Raw genomic sequence first — 16,705 nt, 5'->3', positions numbered from 1 at the left:
AGCCAAAGTTGAGAAAGAGTCGTCACTCTTTCGTTCTAGAGGATGGTTGCTAACTGCAAAGTGTTGATTGATACCATCCCTCCGCCGCCCAGCTACGCCATAACTCTCTCGAGGCCGAAGACTCGGAGCGACCCGGAAACCAAGGGCCTATCTCGCCTCCTCTCTTTCGGCACATGAAGTCATCCCGACCGAATGGTGCATTTACAGTGATTGTCAGGGGTGGCTATGGATTTGGACACCCTTGAAACCGGCGTAACATTGGACAATGTACTCACGAGTTGAGAAACAACATAATTATTTGTATCTATGCTGCCGGGATAGAGCAGCTATGGAGCTTTTGGCCTTTCTCCTGATACGAGTATCGTATCGATGGGCATGATACAGGATACCCAGATAGATGGTGCATAGTAAAATACCCCACGTCAAGTCTAGAAGCCCAGGATGGCGGACTAGACTTAAATACGTCTGTTCGAACTTGTAAAATCCCATGGCATGTCACCCTTCTCCTATATGCGCGCCGAAATGCACCTTGCGCGGCTCATCCACCTTCCTGCGGATAATGAAGATCCCTCGATCATGTTGCAGCTCCTGATTTCCTATCCCTCGGTTGACAAGCGCAGCCACCGACTATTCACGTCACTATCTGGCTGTCTCCGATCACAATTATCGCAGCGAGGGGTGGTGGGTGGTTAACATCACGATATATCAACGTCACTCTTTGGACTCGGTAAGCCCACTGCTCGGTCAAAATAGAGTTGTTGTTTGCTCCGGAGGTTAGAACGGTCGAACCCCACAGCGCCGGGGGTCGAAGGGGAGACGAAATCAAGCAATGCCACACTCAGTTTGTTAGGCACACGCCAACGGGGAACGGCGGAAGGACGAGCGCAAGCGTCGACGGACCGGGTGTAAGCACCGCCACATTCTTGGGTATTTGGGAAGCTTATTGATCAGTAGGCGCCCGGGCCTCGTGTGGCACTTTGCGCCGGCCGGTGCAAGGGTTGCCGTTTTCGGTCGGTCGTGCGGGCCAACGAGCTTAACTCTACCGTTGAAGTACTACTTACTTGTGGCTGGACGGGTCGCAAAGGAAGTACTACTGCCCGCGGGCAGAGCCGCAGAGCTGGACCCTGACTCTGAATCGCTCAACCGAGGGTCGACGACCAAACGTGGGGTACTGGCTTCTGAGTCCTTCAGTCTTGATCATTTTCTAAGAACTTCCAGCAACAAAATCGTCGAGCCTCTAATCACACGAGAAGCAAGCATGGAACCAACCGTCTCGTAGGCGGGACGCGTGTCACAGGTCTAACATTTGTCCAGTCCAATCCCGCCTTGCACTGCCGACTCTCACCGATTGCACATGCCGCGCGGACTTTCTTTGCTTGTCACTGTCGTCATGGCAGCTCGGGAGAGCTTGCGTCAGGTCAATTTTGACACCTGCGACGTGTTCCGTCTCCCTCGGTGGTTGTTTCTGGAAGTAGAGAGAGACCATGATGACGTTGGGGAAAAGCATCACAAGTCTTCCGTTCCAACTAGTCGGTCGCCGCCGGATGTCTTTCTTGCCCCCTGGACTTTCCCTTTGTTGCGATTCGGCCCTTGTGGTGGTCGTCGTCTTGCCCCTTATCCTTGAAAATGGGTGCTGCATTATGGCATAGTGGATATTATGCCTTCGCACAAAGCTCCCGACACAGCCTGCCCTGCCAAAACCCATCCGAAAGCTTTACTCCGCCAACTATTTACCACGGGTTTCCCGGTCGAGTCCCAGGCAAAGGCCACGGACCAATCGCATTCGAATACGAAAGCGGAAGTTGATGGGGTGACTTCCGGGCCTCCCATTGGTGCGCCAAATGCTTCTGCCAAGCTCTGAAACGCCGATTCCTCATTGGTGTGTCCCTTGCCCCAGCAGCACCGCCATAGGCCATGATGATGCTGCTGTTCAAGATTGGACCATGAGTTCCCGAACAGCTGGGTATGCATAAACATCGAAAGCGAGGGTAGCGGATATCTTTAAAGACCCGTCCCCGTCTTGCCCAACGATCCTGCTTCTTGACCCTCCCTCAGGATTTACGAATACGATGAACACATGACAAATGAATCAGTTTCGTAGTCGGCATCTATCGCGATCAGCATCATGGCAGCGTCAGTCGCGTATCACATATCTCGAGTCAGCCATCGGCGACTGGAGAGTCTGCATCATTCTATGGCCACTACTCTAGGAGCCATCGATGGCTAATAATTAGCACCATCATCAACCTCTCAACGCCACAGGTTTCTTTTTCATCTGGAGGCACACACCGCTCTCTACACTCTTTGGTGGGTGTGCGTATTCAGTCACATCTTTACTACAGCTGATCTCTTTCCATCCTGAACCATACGACGAACACATTTGACGACGATGGTTCCTTACACGTACCGTATGGTCGCGGTTACCCTGAGCTGGGCCCTACTGCCGGTCCAATGCCTCTCCATTCCGGCTTCTTCACAAGACCATAGCACAGTCCAGCGTCGGGCTGACACGAGAGCCCCAGATCCCAGTAAGTGTCGAGTCCGTGTCGATATAATCATCACGCCCCGAGTCACTCCCATGAACTCAGACCACCATAACGCTAATCACTCCGCACAGTCGACCAAGCCAGTTTCGACACTATTCTGAACTACGCCACGTACGCCGGCACCTACCTCGAGGCCCCCTGCAAGAAGCCGCCGCAGGGCGCGGCCGTCGTGGCCTTTGTCCAGAACGATACGACCGAGACGCAGCAGTCGCTGTTCCGCAACGACGGCGCGCGGGAGGTCGTCCTGGCCTTTCCCGGCACCGCCAACCCGACGGACATCGAGACCGACCTGAACTTCCCGCAGGTGGCCCACCCCGCGTGCGACGGCTGCAAGGTGCACGAGGGCGTCTACGAGGGCTGGCTCAGCGTCGCCGACGAGACGATGAGGCAGGTGAAGAGCGCCATGCAGGCCACGCCGGAATTCAAGTTTATCATTTTGGGCCATAGGTTAGTTCGTTCCCTAGCAAGCGTGGATGTCGCCTTGATCATGCCCCACCGCTGGCAGCCTCCGTCCCCGCAGGAAAACCGATCACTGACCTTTACATGAGCAGTCTGGGAGGAGGATTGGCCAACCTGGCGTATGTCGATATGCAACGAGCTGGCATGAAGGTCGATCTAGTTGTTACCTACGGAGAACTGGCTGTTGGCAATGGCAAGTATGCCGACCATGTCGATAGCATAGCAGGCGCCACCGATGACCCGTCTCAGCCTGGCATGTTCATGAGGGTGACTCACGCCAACGGTAAGACTTCTTCCATCCCCTTGCCTACCTGCCTGCTAGTTGGTACTGACAATCAAGCTACAGATGGGGTTCCGCTTCTCCCCCCAAATGCGCTCACCAGCATAATAGGGCAGGACTTCGTTCAGCACCGGACGGAATACTGGGCTCAGGACGGGCCTAACGGGGAAGCAGCGAACATTTCTACGACGTTTAGGTGTTACGGGCAGGGATCCCAGGCGTGCAACACGGGACAGCGTGGGATTGGTATCAACGGCGCTCACATCTCTTATCCGTAAGTTGGCTGTCCTTTCTTTGCCCTTCTCTTCTATGTGTGTTTTTTGTACAGAGTATATCTACTAAATTGGAGTATCAGGGGTCTGAATGTGCTGTCCTGCGGCATCCCCAGGTAGAGCAAACTTGGATCGCCCATTTTTACTTCAGAAGCACTACGGCCACGCGCTCACGCTAATTACCCCTATTTCCTATGCCGCGCCAACTTTTGTGACCACTGCGAACCAGCTCACATACAAGAGATAATAATGCAACTCTTGTACTAATCACCACACCGGAAGACACCCGAAAATAACGAAACCCTCATGCCATGGCAATAATCAATGTTCAACGTCATCCCTCAAGTCGTGGCAACTACAGAGCAGTCTAGCACGTTGGAAACGCCGAGGAGATTGATTCTCTCAGCCATCGGGGCCTCCAAAGTTTTTGTGGTTCGTGGCAACGCCCGTGTACATTCTGGTTTTGTTTCTCTTGAAGCTCCTTGTGGTACTGTTGAGTTTGCCTTCGTCAATTTCGCCGTGCGGGAGTCACCTGGTTGACTGTCTGATACCCACAGCCGTATTAGTAAGACACGGGGGAGTTGAGTCCTAGAAACGATATCAGTCATCTGTGGCATTAACTTGCAGCAATCACTTTGTGTAAATAGAGGTATCATGAGAATCAGATAAAAGTTTGATAATTGCAACCCAAATCTTTCGTACCGCATTGAGACCGATGTAGTTTCAATTTTCAACCTCCCCTGAGCCAAAGCTTCATCCCATTCCCTCCAATTTGAAAGAAGAAGCAAAGCGCACTTAGGAAATAAACAGCCAAACCATCAGTTTATCCCATTTTGGAGTGCCCGCCGTGTGGGAGGGACCGCAACATCAGTCCGAAGTCACTCTTAAACAGTAGCACCCATTGCTAAGCAAATATACTAAGCACGTAATAGAACAATATCCAACCTTTGATAGGAGGCATTGGGGACCTCACGAGCCCCCTGAAAGTGGGAATGATACACCTATAGACGCTAAACCACCACACCCTATGTATTAGTAAGCCGGAGATGGTAGAGCGGGCCATGTCTGACCACAAATCATGACAGAACGTGCACGACTATACATATTCTGCGTGGCATATAGTGGACCCTACGAGGGACCGGTGTAATATGCAGGGACTGGCCGGAGCTGAGGATGATGCCCCCCATTTTTTCGCACCGGACATCTTACTAGAATCGAGCTGCGCCGATGCAAACCCACTTTCGAAAAGCTCCGCTGCAGAAAGCTGCAAGCAACAGAGTGAGAGGTGCATCTACACATGTAGTGCCGGACGCATCATGCCTAGTGCCCGGGCTAGCGAGCCAATCGCAGCTGTTATAGTCTCCCGAACGATCCAGGGTCTCCGCCACCCTTCTCACACCGCCGCTCCGCTTACGCACCGCGCATACTGCATCAAGGAGCTTCTTTCCTCGCCGACCCATGCACAACCGAGGCATCGCTCTGACTTGCCGAACTGCGATCCGTTCTTTTCTTTCTGGGACTATATTTATTCTGCATGTAAACATCGTGAAGAGAGAAGACAATCATATTCAACGAGGCAACACCATACCGTATCACCACTTCACTGCTTACTACCAACTACCTACAAGGAAAGTAACCCCCCACAAATCAGGCAAAATGCAGGCTCTCATGGACCCAACCGCAACCTACACTATCCCGGCACGGCCACTGACCTGGCTCCTCACGGGCTGCTCCTCAGGCTTCGGCCTAGCCCTGGCCCGGGTCGTGCGGTCGCAAGGCCACCGAGTGATCGCCAGCTCCCGCAACCCCGCGAAGACGCCGGACCTCGTCAAGGAGTTCAGCACGGATGGTAACCGCTGGGAGACGCTCGACATCGACTCCCCGGACAGCGGGGCCCTCATCCAGAAGCTCGAGGAGGACGAAGGAATCCAGATCGACGTGCTGGTCAACAACGCGGGCTGGGGCCTGTACGGCGCCGCCGAGCACTTCACCGAGGACGAGGTCCGCCGCCAGTTCGACACCCTGCTGTTCGCGCCCTTCCGCCTCACGCGCGCTGCCGTGCCGTACATGCGCGCGCGCCAGTTCGGCATCGTGGTCAACATCAGCTCCGCCTCGAGCTTGGCGTCGCTGCCGGGCATGTCCATCTACGGAGGCGCCAAGGCCGCTTTAGATGGTAAGTAGCACACTCTTTATCCCCCTTCTTCTTCTTCTTCAACTGGAGACCATCCGAAGGCCACGAGGAACTGACTTCAACATGAAAACCACCAGCCGTGATGAAGACCTTCGCGCTCGAGGTCAAGGACTTCAACGTCCGCATGCTGAACGTGAACCCGGGTACGTTCGACACGGGCATGGTCAACGTGCTGCAGTTCCAAGACGCCTCCATAGACACCACCTACGCGGACAAGGCCGTCGGCAAGATGCTGGCGTACATGAAGTCGGGCACGGCCCAGCTGAACGGAGACGTCCAAAAGGGCGTCCAGGCCATGTACGATGTCATCATGGGCGTCGGCCCCGGCGCGGGCCACCTCAACGAGCCGCACCTGCCGCTGGGCGCCGGCGCGGCCCACTTCGTCGCGGGGCAGGCGGCGCAGGCGCAGCGGACGCTGGCGGCGTTTGGGGAGCTGAGCAGGAGCGTGGACAAGACGCCTGCGCCTTATAAATAAACCTCATGAAGTGCCATGGGGATAGCGCCATGTATAAGAGCTGTTTATCATTATCTAATGAAGTAAAATAATCTACCCAGAAGAACAGGCTTTAAGACCTTTCCTCCCATTCCGTGAGACTACCAATGCTAGCGAATCGATTCTTCGCGGTCTACAGACATTGCGAGTACCCTAGTAAAGTTTAGCCAAGAACGCGAGGAGGGCGCTTAAAGAGATAGAGAACTTTGAGTCACTTACAGTCATTCGAGACCTTGCAAGTGAACGGCGATGCGCATGTCTTGCAGCCAGTATAGCCCTAGCATCGTGATTAGCGATCAAGACGCCTACTGCGAGTGCTCATATTCGAGCACTTACTGTTCCACCGCACTGAGCATACTGGGCCGCCAAGCAGCCGCCGCCATTGCCGTTAGTAGGACTAGGTGCAGCAGTCGTAGTCGTTGGGGTACCAGGGTTGGAACCGCCTCCGCCGCCACCACCTCCCTATCTCGCCAGACAAGGGTTAGCACACACAACTCAACTCGACTAGCGCTGTGACGCGGCGACATTGAATGATGTTTTACTCACGATAATGCCGAACCACTTAAGGTCCTCCTCGCCCTGAACGGGCACAGTGTGCCCGATGCTGGGGCAGTAGATCCCCTGCAGCCGGTCGCCGAAGACGTACTTGGTGCACTGCTGGATCGGCGTGCCGCCGAGCGTCTGCGTGGGCGCCTGGTAGTTGTACCCGTCGACGCCGGCCCACTGCTTGATGGTCTCGTTGTAGTTGTTGGGGTAGAGTGTGGTGTCGCTGCCGCCGTGGTAGATCTGCAGGCGCGGGTACGCGCCCGCGTAGCCCGGGTACATCTTGTGCACGGTCGCAGCCCACTGCTCGGGCGTGGCGTGCGAGTTGCCCTGCGAGCACGTCGAGTTCCAGCCGTTGACGGTGCCTGTGTAGAAGCAGCCCGCCGGGACGCCGTTGTAGACGCTGCCGGCGGCGAAAATTTCTGGGTAGGTCGCGGCCATGACGTTCTAAGAGAGGAAGAGGGTTAGCTTCCGAGTTTTTGTTTCTGAGAGAAGGAGAGAGGAAGAGTCTTCTTACAGTCATCATAGCCCCCGAAGAGCTACCCGTCACGTACACCCGGCTCGCATCGGCACTGTACTTGCCCAGCGTGTACGTGACCATATTGGCGATGGAGTTGCTGTTGGCGCCGCCGTCGTGCGTGAGCGTGGCGGTGGACGAGACGTCCCAGCAGGTGCCCGAGTAGGGCGACTCCGGGTAGATCACAATAAAGCCGTACTGGTCCGCGAGGCGTGCGTACGGCGTCGACTGGTAGTAGCTGGTGCCGGTGCCCTGGCAGTGGTGGATGGCGACGACGATGGCCGGCTGGGCCGCCACGTTGTTGGGCACGTAGATGAACATCTTGGCGCCCGACGGGTTCGAGCCGAAGCTGCTGACCTGCTGCAGGGACGCGCGCTTGGCTAGCTGCAGCTCCTCGGCGGCTGCGGTGAGGCGGCAGAGGGCTAGCAGCGATGTGCTGAAGACCGAGAGGAACTTCATCTTGGCGAGGGTGATCGGCGCGATGATCTTCGGGATTGGTGAGAGATGGGCAACCGAGATGGGTTCCCGCCGTGCAGTGGCTCAGGATACCGCTTTATAGACACACCGTTGCCCAGTTGGTGGTGTCAGCTCGGATGGCATGCCTCCGTGTGGCACCTTCTCTTGGCTCGCGATGCATAGCCTGGGCTCCGCATTTGACCAGGGGCTGCCACATTGGTGGCACCCGAAGCCCGACTGTTGCGCCGGAGCATCGGCGCAGATCAGATGGAGGGCGCACACCTGTCCACCCTGTTCTGGTTGGGTATTAGCATCGGTCATGCCATCTTGCAGCGCGCTGGCAATTGCACGCATGTCAGACGAACGATGAAAGAATGTCCAGAAGCCCATGAACCCTCGAGATGAACCTGACCAAATATCTCTCTTGCCCTTTTCGGCGGCGCGGAGATTTTATGCTCTGCCTCCGTGGGTGGTTGTGGTTCGGCCATGGGGCGACAGGGGATTTTCCGCCAATTGGTCGCTAACCGACCCCCTGTGAGAACCCACTTTGCACTAAAACAAACATCCCTTTGGGCAAAGCAGAGGACCAAGAACTTCTAGCTTGATCAGGAATGGCCAATACAAGAAGCCTAGAATGGTCTGACGGACGAGAGAAGAAGCGCTAGGAGATCGGGCTTTGGCACATTCGGGCGAAGGGTTCAATCGGTGACGTGTCGGGTCCATATACATTCGCCTCGTCAATACCAATATCGTTCAATCACACCATGCTCACCTCGAGACCAAAAGTTAGAGAAGCCCAGAAACACTCGAGAGAAGGGGTATCATTATATAATATACGGTCTAATATCCAATCTAGGTATGCAATGCCCATATCCGTAAATGCTAGATAAGTAACTTTTAACAATGGCTCGACGGCCTAAACAGTCTCCTTCTCGGCCTTCGCGCCGCTGTTGGCCGCAGCCGCCTCGTCGCGGTCCGTGGGCTGAAGCGACTTCAAGCCCGTCTTGTGCTCCTGGTGCTCCTTGCTCAGCTTCTTCTGCCCGACGAGGGGGCTCAGCAGGAGCCCCAGGCGGCGAAGCACGTGTACATGATGTACATGGTCTGCAGGCTGTTCCAGTACGCGCCCTTGGCAACGGCGCCCTGCTCGCCCTGCAGCGCGGCCACGACGCCGACGTTGCCGCCGGCCGAGCCGCCCGAGAGCTGGTCGGCCAGCTGGGGGCCCAGCGCCGCCAGCAGCTGCGGGTGCTGCTTCTGCATCTGGTTCTGGAACACGACGCCGCCGATGACGACCGAGATGGACGTGGCAAGCTGCCGCACGAAGCCGAAGGCCGACGTGGCGGACGCGATGTTGCGCGGCTCCACCGACGACTGCAGCGCGATAAGCGGCGATTGAAAGTTCGGGCCGGTGCCGATGCCCGCGACGATCTGGAAGATGATGATCTTGGCCCAGTTGTAGCTCGTGTCGAGGTCGATGAACAGGCCGAAGCCGAGCGTCATGACGGCCATGCCGAAGATGATGGGCGGCAGGTACTGGCCCGTCTTCTTCATCCAGACGCCCGTGCCGGCCGAGACGAAGGAGAGCGAGAGCGCGTACGGCAGGATGTAGACGCCCGACAGCAGCGCGTTGGCGCCCAGGACGGCCTGGAAGTAGAGCGGCAGGTAGTAGGAGCCCGAGATGAAGCAGTAGCCGTGGCAGAAGCTGACGGCGAAGGCGGCCACGTTGCGGCGGTTCTTGAAGAGCGACAGCGGGATGACCGGGTACGTGGCGACCCGGGTCTCGACGACGAAGAAGAGGGCGATGGTGAGGACGCCGAACACGATCAGGCAGATGACGGCGGCCGAGTTCCAGGGGTACATGACGTCGCCGAACTCGAGGCCGAACAGGAACATGAGCGTGCCGCCGATGATCAGCAGGCTGCCCAGCCAGTCAATGGCGGCCAGACCCTCGCGCAGTGGCGTTTTGGGGTTGTGCAGCTTTAGTACGAAAACGAGGATGGCAAAGCCAGTAGCAGATATGGGGAGGTTGACGTAGAAGCACCATCTCCAAGTAACTTTGGAGGTGAATACACCACCCTACGTAGTGTTAGTCATGCGCATCAACAAAGCCTCGGCTCGGAGAAAACGTACCAAAACTGGGCCAATGGCGGAAGCGATAGCCCACACCATGCCCAACATGCCGTAGTAGATACCACGGGTGCGCATCGAGAAGAGGTCGCTGATGCAGATGTTGACGAGGACCACAATACCACCGCCGCCGGCGCCCTGGATAGCGCGGGCGGCGATCAGCATGCCCATGCTGTTGGCGAGCGCGCAAATAAGAGAGCCGATCCAGAAGATAGCGACGGCGCCCAGCAGCAGCGCCTTGCGGCCGAAGATGTCGCTCAGCTTGCCCCACGACGGCACGAGCGCCGCGTTGGCCAGCAGGTAGGCGCTGCCGACCCAGGTGTAGCCGACGGGCGACGCGAACTCCTCGACGATGGTCGGCACCGCCGTCGCTACGATGGTCACGTCCAGCGCCGCCAGGAACAGGGCCGAGCACAGCGCCAGCATGATCAGCGTCGTCTCCAGCTTGGTCCGGCCGGCCTCGGGGGCGTCCGCTTTCGGCTGCTGGACGGCGCCACTGCCACTGGCACCGTGCGGCGGCGGTGGCGCTGAGTCGCCATTTGCCGAAACATTGTCTCGTCCGTCGGCGCCTGTCGCCGGATTGTCCGTGCTCACGTTTTGCGGGAGATGGGCGTGGTTTGCGCCGTGCTCTTCTTGTTTGGTCCTCGGCGTTGAGTTTGTTGTTTTCGCCGTGTCGGCTGCTGGTTCTGCCCCACCACGCTCGAACTCATGCAGCGTGTCGGAAGTGTCCGACGCTGCGTCACGGACCATGATGACGGCTTGTGGCGGCTTGTTCCCTCGAAAGTTACTGCTTGGAGTTGCAGCAGAGAGCTTAAAAGGGGGGTCGGATTGTCCAAAAAGGGGAGAAGTATATGCCAAGAGATAGTAATAGGTATATGTAGATGCAGGGACCGAAGTCAACTGTAGTAGAAACCCAGCTTCTAAAGAATAAAATAGTTTCAGGTTCATTTCCTGACTAATATGGATATGAGCGGTCGGAACGCAACGATAGTCCAGGGGATAGTGGATTCGGGCCCCATGTCTAGTGGGTGCGCCCCGGGGTTTTCTAGACTTGCGACGGCCTAACTCACATTCCAGTGGGCAAATCGCGTAGAGATCGATGACGCGATGACTGGAATGCGCTGGGCCTGACGATGCGATGGTAGATTAACATTCTACCTCCACCCCTGCCTGCTCCTGTCGGCACGATTGGTTTAGACGATTGATGCGCCAATGAAGGCTTCTTTCGGCAGATGGCCACTGCTATATTCATCATCGAGTATTGTGTTCTGGGTTTGCTTTTGACATGCAATGGCACCCACCCCATGCAAGTCGGTTACTAACGTACATAATCTTTCATTCTTTTCTCGTGCGCCAAGTGCGGTTTCTTCGCGTCGCTCTTAGGGGTAGCTTGCGGTAAAGCATCCGTCGCTGTTTCAATTGGCAAATAAAAGGAGGTCATCCACTTCTCCTACCTACCTGGAGGGCCTGGGCCCAAATTCACTCCAGGCCGTCAGCCCTTTGTTGGCGTGTACACTAGGGCGATGATAGCGCCGGAGACAACTTATGCGGAAAGCCGAGAGCGACACGCCGAGCTCCGAAGCGTCCAACTTTTCTTGTGCGAAAGCCTGCCCGACTGGCGACGACTCGGAATTACTTGCATAATCACCGCAAAGTCGGACATATTTGTTGGGTTGAGGACTTTGAATTGCTCTAACTTAGTACATGATACTATGAGTCCGGGGTAAAGCCGCCATCGAGTGACCACCAATATCCTGCACAGTTGAGCGCTGCTGCGCGTCTCCCGACCAGGCCAACGCCGTGTTACATCCTCAGCACCTCCTTGCTAGCTACACCTGTATCGTTCCAGCATGATTGGCGGAATCATCATTTCAATTAGGCATCCTGGGAAAGCCTGTCTCGAAATTGCTCACGGATTACTCTCCATCACTTCTCTTTCGTCTTAATTATCCTCCTCAGACTTCAGGTGACGAGCCGTGCCGGAATAGGTCGCGTGTATCGTCATAATTTGGCTAAAGTACTCCTCATCAACTATATTCAACATACAACGTACTGCTAGGTGGCCCTCAACCTAATGCCTTCCAACTGGAAACTTCAATCTCGGCGGCCTCTTGCATTTGCGCCAGCAATGGTTCCATACCTCTCGTCAACTCCCATCTTGTCTGAGTCTTGACCATCTTCGTGAGGATAGTGCTCGGCCAGCTAGCCTGTCCAAGCTGCTTCTCCTCCTCGTCAAGGCTCCATTGATGTATAGCGACATTACCTGTGATGTATAGTAGCCAGCGTGTCATATCCCAGTCGAATACTGGCTCATTCTCAAAGGCATCAAAGCTCCAATCCGTCATCCACCTCATGAGAAAGAGCCATGGAAGAAAAGACTCACGCGATTCATCATCGCCATCATAGTCATCATCATTATGGGAGCTTCCCTTCTCGCCAGACCACCGCTGTATCAACGGATTTGCCTCTAGCCATGCTTGATCCCTCAGATCCTTTTGCTTCTGTAAACCCTCTGGTAGCTGCCTTACCATCCTCAACAGTCTTTCAGCCCAGACACCCTGCTTCTGTATTATTGATTGCATTGTGTCATTGCTGTGAATCGGTGGTGCACTTTTCGGGTGAACAAAGCTCAGCAGGACTTTGTCTCCAGGTTGAGCCGCTCCTTTTGAGATGTTAAGGTGCACCTCCTCAGCTAGCATTCTCGCCCAACTTAAGATCATATTCTGGTCCCGATCTCGCGGTAGTACTCGTTGCCGCTGTCTCCGACGTGGAGAGTTTGCGGTCGAAGCCCCTACATCCTGTTCATCGATGTGAGACACATGTGTCGTAGGAACTTCCACCGTGGTTTTGGAACGAAATTTCCAGACGAATGGCTCACCCAAGAATAAGGGGGCACATCTTGAGTCCAAGTACCGTCTGAATGACTGATTTACTTTTGTGATAACATCGAGTTGACCTGCGTCTTCCGTGGGCCGCTTGGGGTAGCCCTGGCGGAAGATGAAACAAAGATGAAACAACGATGGTGGCCGCGGTCGAGGTCTCTATCGAAATTTGGAGACTCCCTCAGCTTTGGCCAGACGACCCGCTCAAAAAAACCACTCCTGCATTTGGCTGGGGGGCTCGAGGATGTGAAGCTCGTCGTGTTGTGAATTGCTCGAGGATCTCGGGATGATATATATGCTTGAGGATTTGTCGCGTCGCAAAATAGTGTCAAACCCAAGGCCTTTTGCGACCTGCAATTCGTTGGAATCAGCTTGGCCTTCAGAATTGTATACCTCATCAAGTTCGGCTCTATTCATGGCGATCTCGCCTTCGTTGGAGCGGGCCATTTGAAGCGTTACCGGACGTATTGATATCTAGAATCGGAGGAACTACACCTCCGATTTGCTCGTTATAAAGTCTGTTTTCCTAGGTCTACTTGACTATGATACGAATTTAGAAAGGAAAATGAACGTGAACAGAAACCGGGAAGGGCCTGTGATGCGCAGGTCTTTCAGCTTTCTGCCCTGCAGGAAAAAAAGCCTGCCTTGCCAATCTGCCTGAACTGCTATCATACTTGTACTTGTACATGCCGATCGATATATGCAGGTAAGGAGGCCTCAGAGCAACCAACACGAATGCTGACCACCACCACCCCTGTCCATCCATCACTAGCCATCCTTAGGCTTTCCTCCGTGTTTACTACCACAAAGCGATTGGCCACCAGTCTTTGACTTCCTTGCCTTGGATCCCGCTTTGCTCAAGATATTCCAAGGGTCTTCTCGGGTTGTTTGCTCGAGGTACCGCTCAAGGGGCGATGCAGATGCAGGATGCATGTGGTTGGAGGTGTTCTTGGCTTCTCCTTCTTGAGGTCTAGCCGTGTTTGGTGCTGCCATTATGGGTGTTATTGAGTATAGCACAATGATGAAGTGCGACTGGGTGATGGACCTGATTGACCAATGTTAGCAACAAATTAACAATGAAACACCCGGAAACGCATGGTGCACATACTGAGTACTTATGTGAATGGTATAGAGGGCGAACGCGATGCTTTGAATACACATCCCATACTCCATTTTCTCTCTAGGTTTCTGTAGTCGAAGCCCTGATCTTTTTATATGCCGTTCCAGAACGCATTATTCAATACATCGTGCTTGCAACAGCCCGAAGAGGTAAGTATGAAGCAGTCGAGACCTTCAATCCCAGGACTCCCGATAGGTAGCCCCTTTCTCACCAAAATGAAATATCATCGCAGTCATTTGTGGCCCCTTGTAGTTGGCAACTACTCGAAGGAGATATGACGATAATTATTGGCGGCCCCGGATGAGTCGTCCGGATCATCGAAATACTATTTATGGTTATTGGTGGCCCCAAGCACTGAAATTTCGCAGTGGCTGAGTACGCATGAGGAGGGTGCGAAAGGGGCCACCAGTAAGAGTTGGACAGATATATTCCTCTATAAGGGATCGTTCTGATAGGTGGCCGCTTCTGCGGCCCCTTCTGTGGCATAATGCAGGCTTGGTAAGGCTTTTCGAGTCCCATGTTGTAACTACCTGAGATGCAATTCTTCTTAAAGGGACCAAACTCCCAGAGCATTCGAAAAGGAGATCCAACCTTCTTTCATTTTAATCGCTCATCCGCGGTGCACCAGCGTACCTCCTGGACCCTGGGGCAACCTCTCCTGGGCATCTTTGCGTTCAGCTTTCGTTCAGACATCAATTGGTAATTAACATCACTGCCATTGCACCTTATACCCATTTCCCCTCTTGTCGCATATGCCACGGATACGGGTCGCTGCTGACATTGATTGGTAGATTCCTGACGCCCCGACACAGGGGCAAAAACAATGAGTGGAAGCCAAGATGATCATCACATAAGCCCAGAGTTCCTTGGGGACACCTGGTTCCATGAAGATTATTATCCTTAATTACAGCAACGGCCACGGGTTCGATATCGGGAATACATTGACAGATGATGCATCAAGTCACAACCTGTCTTATTCGGCGGCTTGCTTCGACCAGACATCATCTAATTTGTATTCGACCTCATTCGCGCCGTGTCCATACTCAGCTTCCTTTTCGAGTTCAAATCCAATCTCAACGCTTCCGTCAAACTTGGGTCCTGTCGACCAGCAAATCGGTGAAGACCAATCCTATCCGACCGCATCATCTTATGACTTCGCATTCGGTGGTGATGTGTCATCCTTTCCATTCAACTCAAGCGAATTCGACAGTGCGTCAGGCCTCACCAGCATTTTTCAGCATCCGCATTTAAACTATGATGTCAGCACGTGGTTTAGCCACCAAGAGGATGCAAGCTCCGCACGCCAACTGCCCCTTTCTGTACAGTTTCCTCCGCACAGTGAGAGTGTAGCAGCAACCCCCTCTCTAACGTCCTCTCGTGTCTCCGAGACCCCAAGCGAGTCTTCATTTCCCCAAACGCCACTGTTGCAGCACATTTCAAACCCATTCACGTCATCGCAAGCCCTTTAATCGACAGAAGGGGGTATTGCAAAGTCTTACAGCACAATCAACGCTGGCCCAGAGCCTCTGTAAAGTCATCAATTGCAACAAAGACAAAAGCAGATACTTCCTCCTTTGATGGCATCGGTCCGTTGTTCTGGGTGTCAAGCTACATTCAAGAGCGACACCGAGAGAAGGTCAGTGTGCCTCCAGTAGTAAAATACGAATGCTGCCACGTACTCATCATTATTCTAGACGTCGCGTTACACAAGAGCACCGTCGGAACCCTTTTGTGTGTGATGTAGATGACTGTCAACGGGCGTTCTTACATAAGAAGGATCTGACGAGACACCAGAAGACTACACATCCCGATGCGACAACACCATTATTTGAGTGCACGTGTGGAACCACTAGAGCCCGCAAAGACAAACATCGCCAACATATCCGTACATGTCACGCCCAATTGGAATCATGTCCCAATCGGCGGTACAAGTGCGCTTGCGGAAACACAGATCGATTGCTGAGCTCCCATTGTGCCCATCTCCATGCCTGCAGAGCATAGGTGCACAGTGCTGAACGAGTCAACGTTGAAGAATACCCAAGTGAAACAGATTGGAAGAAGACCATCGCTCGAACGAGAAATTTGGTGGACAGCGAATGGGGAGCTTCTCGTGGCTAGGAATCCGGGGAATTCTCAAATGCGATGACTACGTCACCATCAACTGCAGGTAAGATTTATTGTCCCAGAAAGAAAGAAAAAGAGCCAAAAGACGGCGCAAAAACAAGGTCGCTAGGCGACTACAAAACGGTTGCTCGAGGCAGGCATCTCTCATAAAAAGAAAAAAATGCGCCAACAATGGTATGGCAACTCTCTCACTTATTACTTTCATTTGTTACAGAGAAGAATGGGGAGAAGGATGGATGTGTTGGAAAAAAATTTGGGAACTCCTTTGTCGATGTTGGCCTTCCTCGAGTTCTCCTTGGGCCGATTCAGTTGATGGTGACGCGAGCGGGAAAGTTGGAGGCTCCGGGTTTCCCTGAGAGTCTGGGGAATTTGCTAGTAGTAAGTTACGCCCAGGCGACGGGGTCAAATGATTTGTCGTTGAGGGCGGATTCGCTTCGAGTTGTGGTAAGAAAGTGAAGGGATGGGGAGAGTGGCGAATTGCGTGGAGGGACCTAAACCCATATGATTACGGGTACAGGGGCTTCTTATTCAGCGATGTTTGAGAAGCTTGGAATTCCAATTGATGATATACAACCGATTACATGTTCAGTGCTTCTGGTGCAAGTGATTCTGCTATATTGTCGGGTCGACGACCCATTGCCCACTTCCCATACTTAACTGAGTCCCCTATGATGTATCTGCACCTCCACAAGTCCAAA

General features: G+C 54.1%; 6 protein-coding genes across 6 annotated transcripts; 2 read left to right on the top strand and 4 right to left on the bottom strand.

The window, feature by feature from the left end:
* Positions 1–2,389: 2,389 nt before the first annotated feature.
* PG994_008624 (uncharacterized protein) lies at positions 2,390–3,563 on the top strand (the record flags this gene model as incomplete). The annotated part of the gene is made up of 4 exons (XM_066860033.1): positions 2,390–2,528; positions 2,618–2,993; positions 3,098–3,288; positions 3,352–3,563. The coding sequence occupies 4 exons, from the start codon at positions 2,390–2,392 to the stop codon at positions 3,561–3,563; spliced, it is 918 nt and encodes a 305-aa protein (XP_066713622.1).
* Positions 3,564–5,213: 1,650 nt separating this feature from the next.
* Positions 5,214–6,223, top strand: PG994_008623 (uncharacterized protein; the record flags this gene model as incomplete). The annotated part of the gene is made up of 2 exons (XM_066860032.1): positions 5,214–5,730; positions 5,826–6,223. The coding sequence occupies 2 exons, from the start codon at positions 5,214–5,216 to the stop codon at positions 6,221–6,223; spliced, it is 915 nt and encodes a 304-aa protein (XP_066713621.1).
* A 522-nt stretch (positions 6,224–6,745) lies between these two features.
* PG994_008622 (acetylxylan esterase A) lies at positions 6,746–7,760 on the bottom strand (the record flags this gene model as incomplete). Its single annotated transcript, XM_066860031.1, has 2 exons — positions 6,746–7,231; positions 7,302–7,760. The coding sequence occupies 2 exons, from the start codon at positions 7,758–7,760 to the stop codon at positions 6,746–6,748; spliced, it is 945 nt and encodes a 314-aa protein (XP_066713620.1).
* A 913-nt stretch (positions 7,761–8,673) lies between these two features.
* PG994_008621 (Efflux pump dotC) lies at positions 8,674–10,631 on the bottom strand (the record flags this gene model as incomplete). The annotated part of the gene is made up of 3 exons (XM_066860030.1): positions 8,674–8,809; positions 8,839–9,830; positions 9,885–10,631. 3 exons carry the CDS (start codon positions 10,629–10,631, stop codon positions 8,674–8,676), a joined length of 1,875 nt encoding a protein of 624 aa, XP_066713619.1.
* A 1,316-nt stretch (positions 10,632–11,947) lies between these two features.
* Positions 11,948–12,463, bottom strand: PG994_008620 (uncharacterized protein; the record flags this gene model as incomplete). The annotated part of the gene is made up of 1 exon (XM_066860029.1): positions 11,948–12,463. One exon carries the CDS (start codon positions 12,461–12,463, stop codon positions 11,948–11,950), a length of 516 nt encoding a protein of 171 aa, XP_066713618.1.
* Positions 12,464–13,531: 1,068 nt separating this feature from the next.
* Positions 13,532–13,756, bottom strand: PG994_008619 (uncharacterized protein; the record flags this gene model as incomplete). The annotated part of the gene is made up of 1 exon (XM_066860028.1): positions 13,532–13,756. One exon carries the CDS (start codon positions 13,754–13,756, stop codon positions 13,532–13,534), a length of 225 nt encoding a protein of 74 aa, XP_066713617.1.
* Between the last annotated feature and the right edge of the window lie 2,949 nt (positions 13,757–16,705).

This window comes from Apiospora phragmitis, assembly GCF_038363925.1.
Source record: "Apiospora phragmitis strain CBS 135458 chromosome Unknown utg000008l:1.0-3514335.0:1.0-3519231.0, whole genome shotgun sequence".
NCBI lineage: Eukaryota > Fungi > Ascomycota > Sordariomycetes > Amphisphaeriales > Apiosporaceae > Apiospora > Apiospora phragmitis.
The sequence above is the reverse complement of the archived record's forward strand: the minus strand, read 5'-3'. Positions and strand labels throughout refer to the sequence as shown.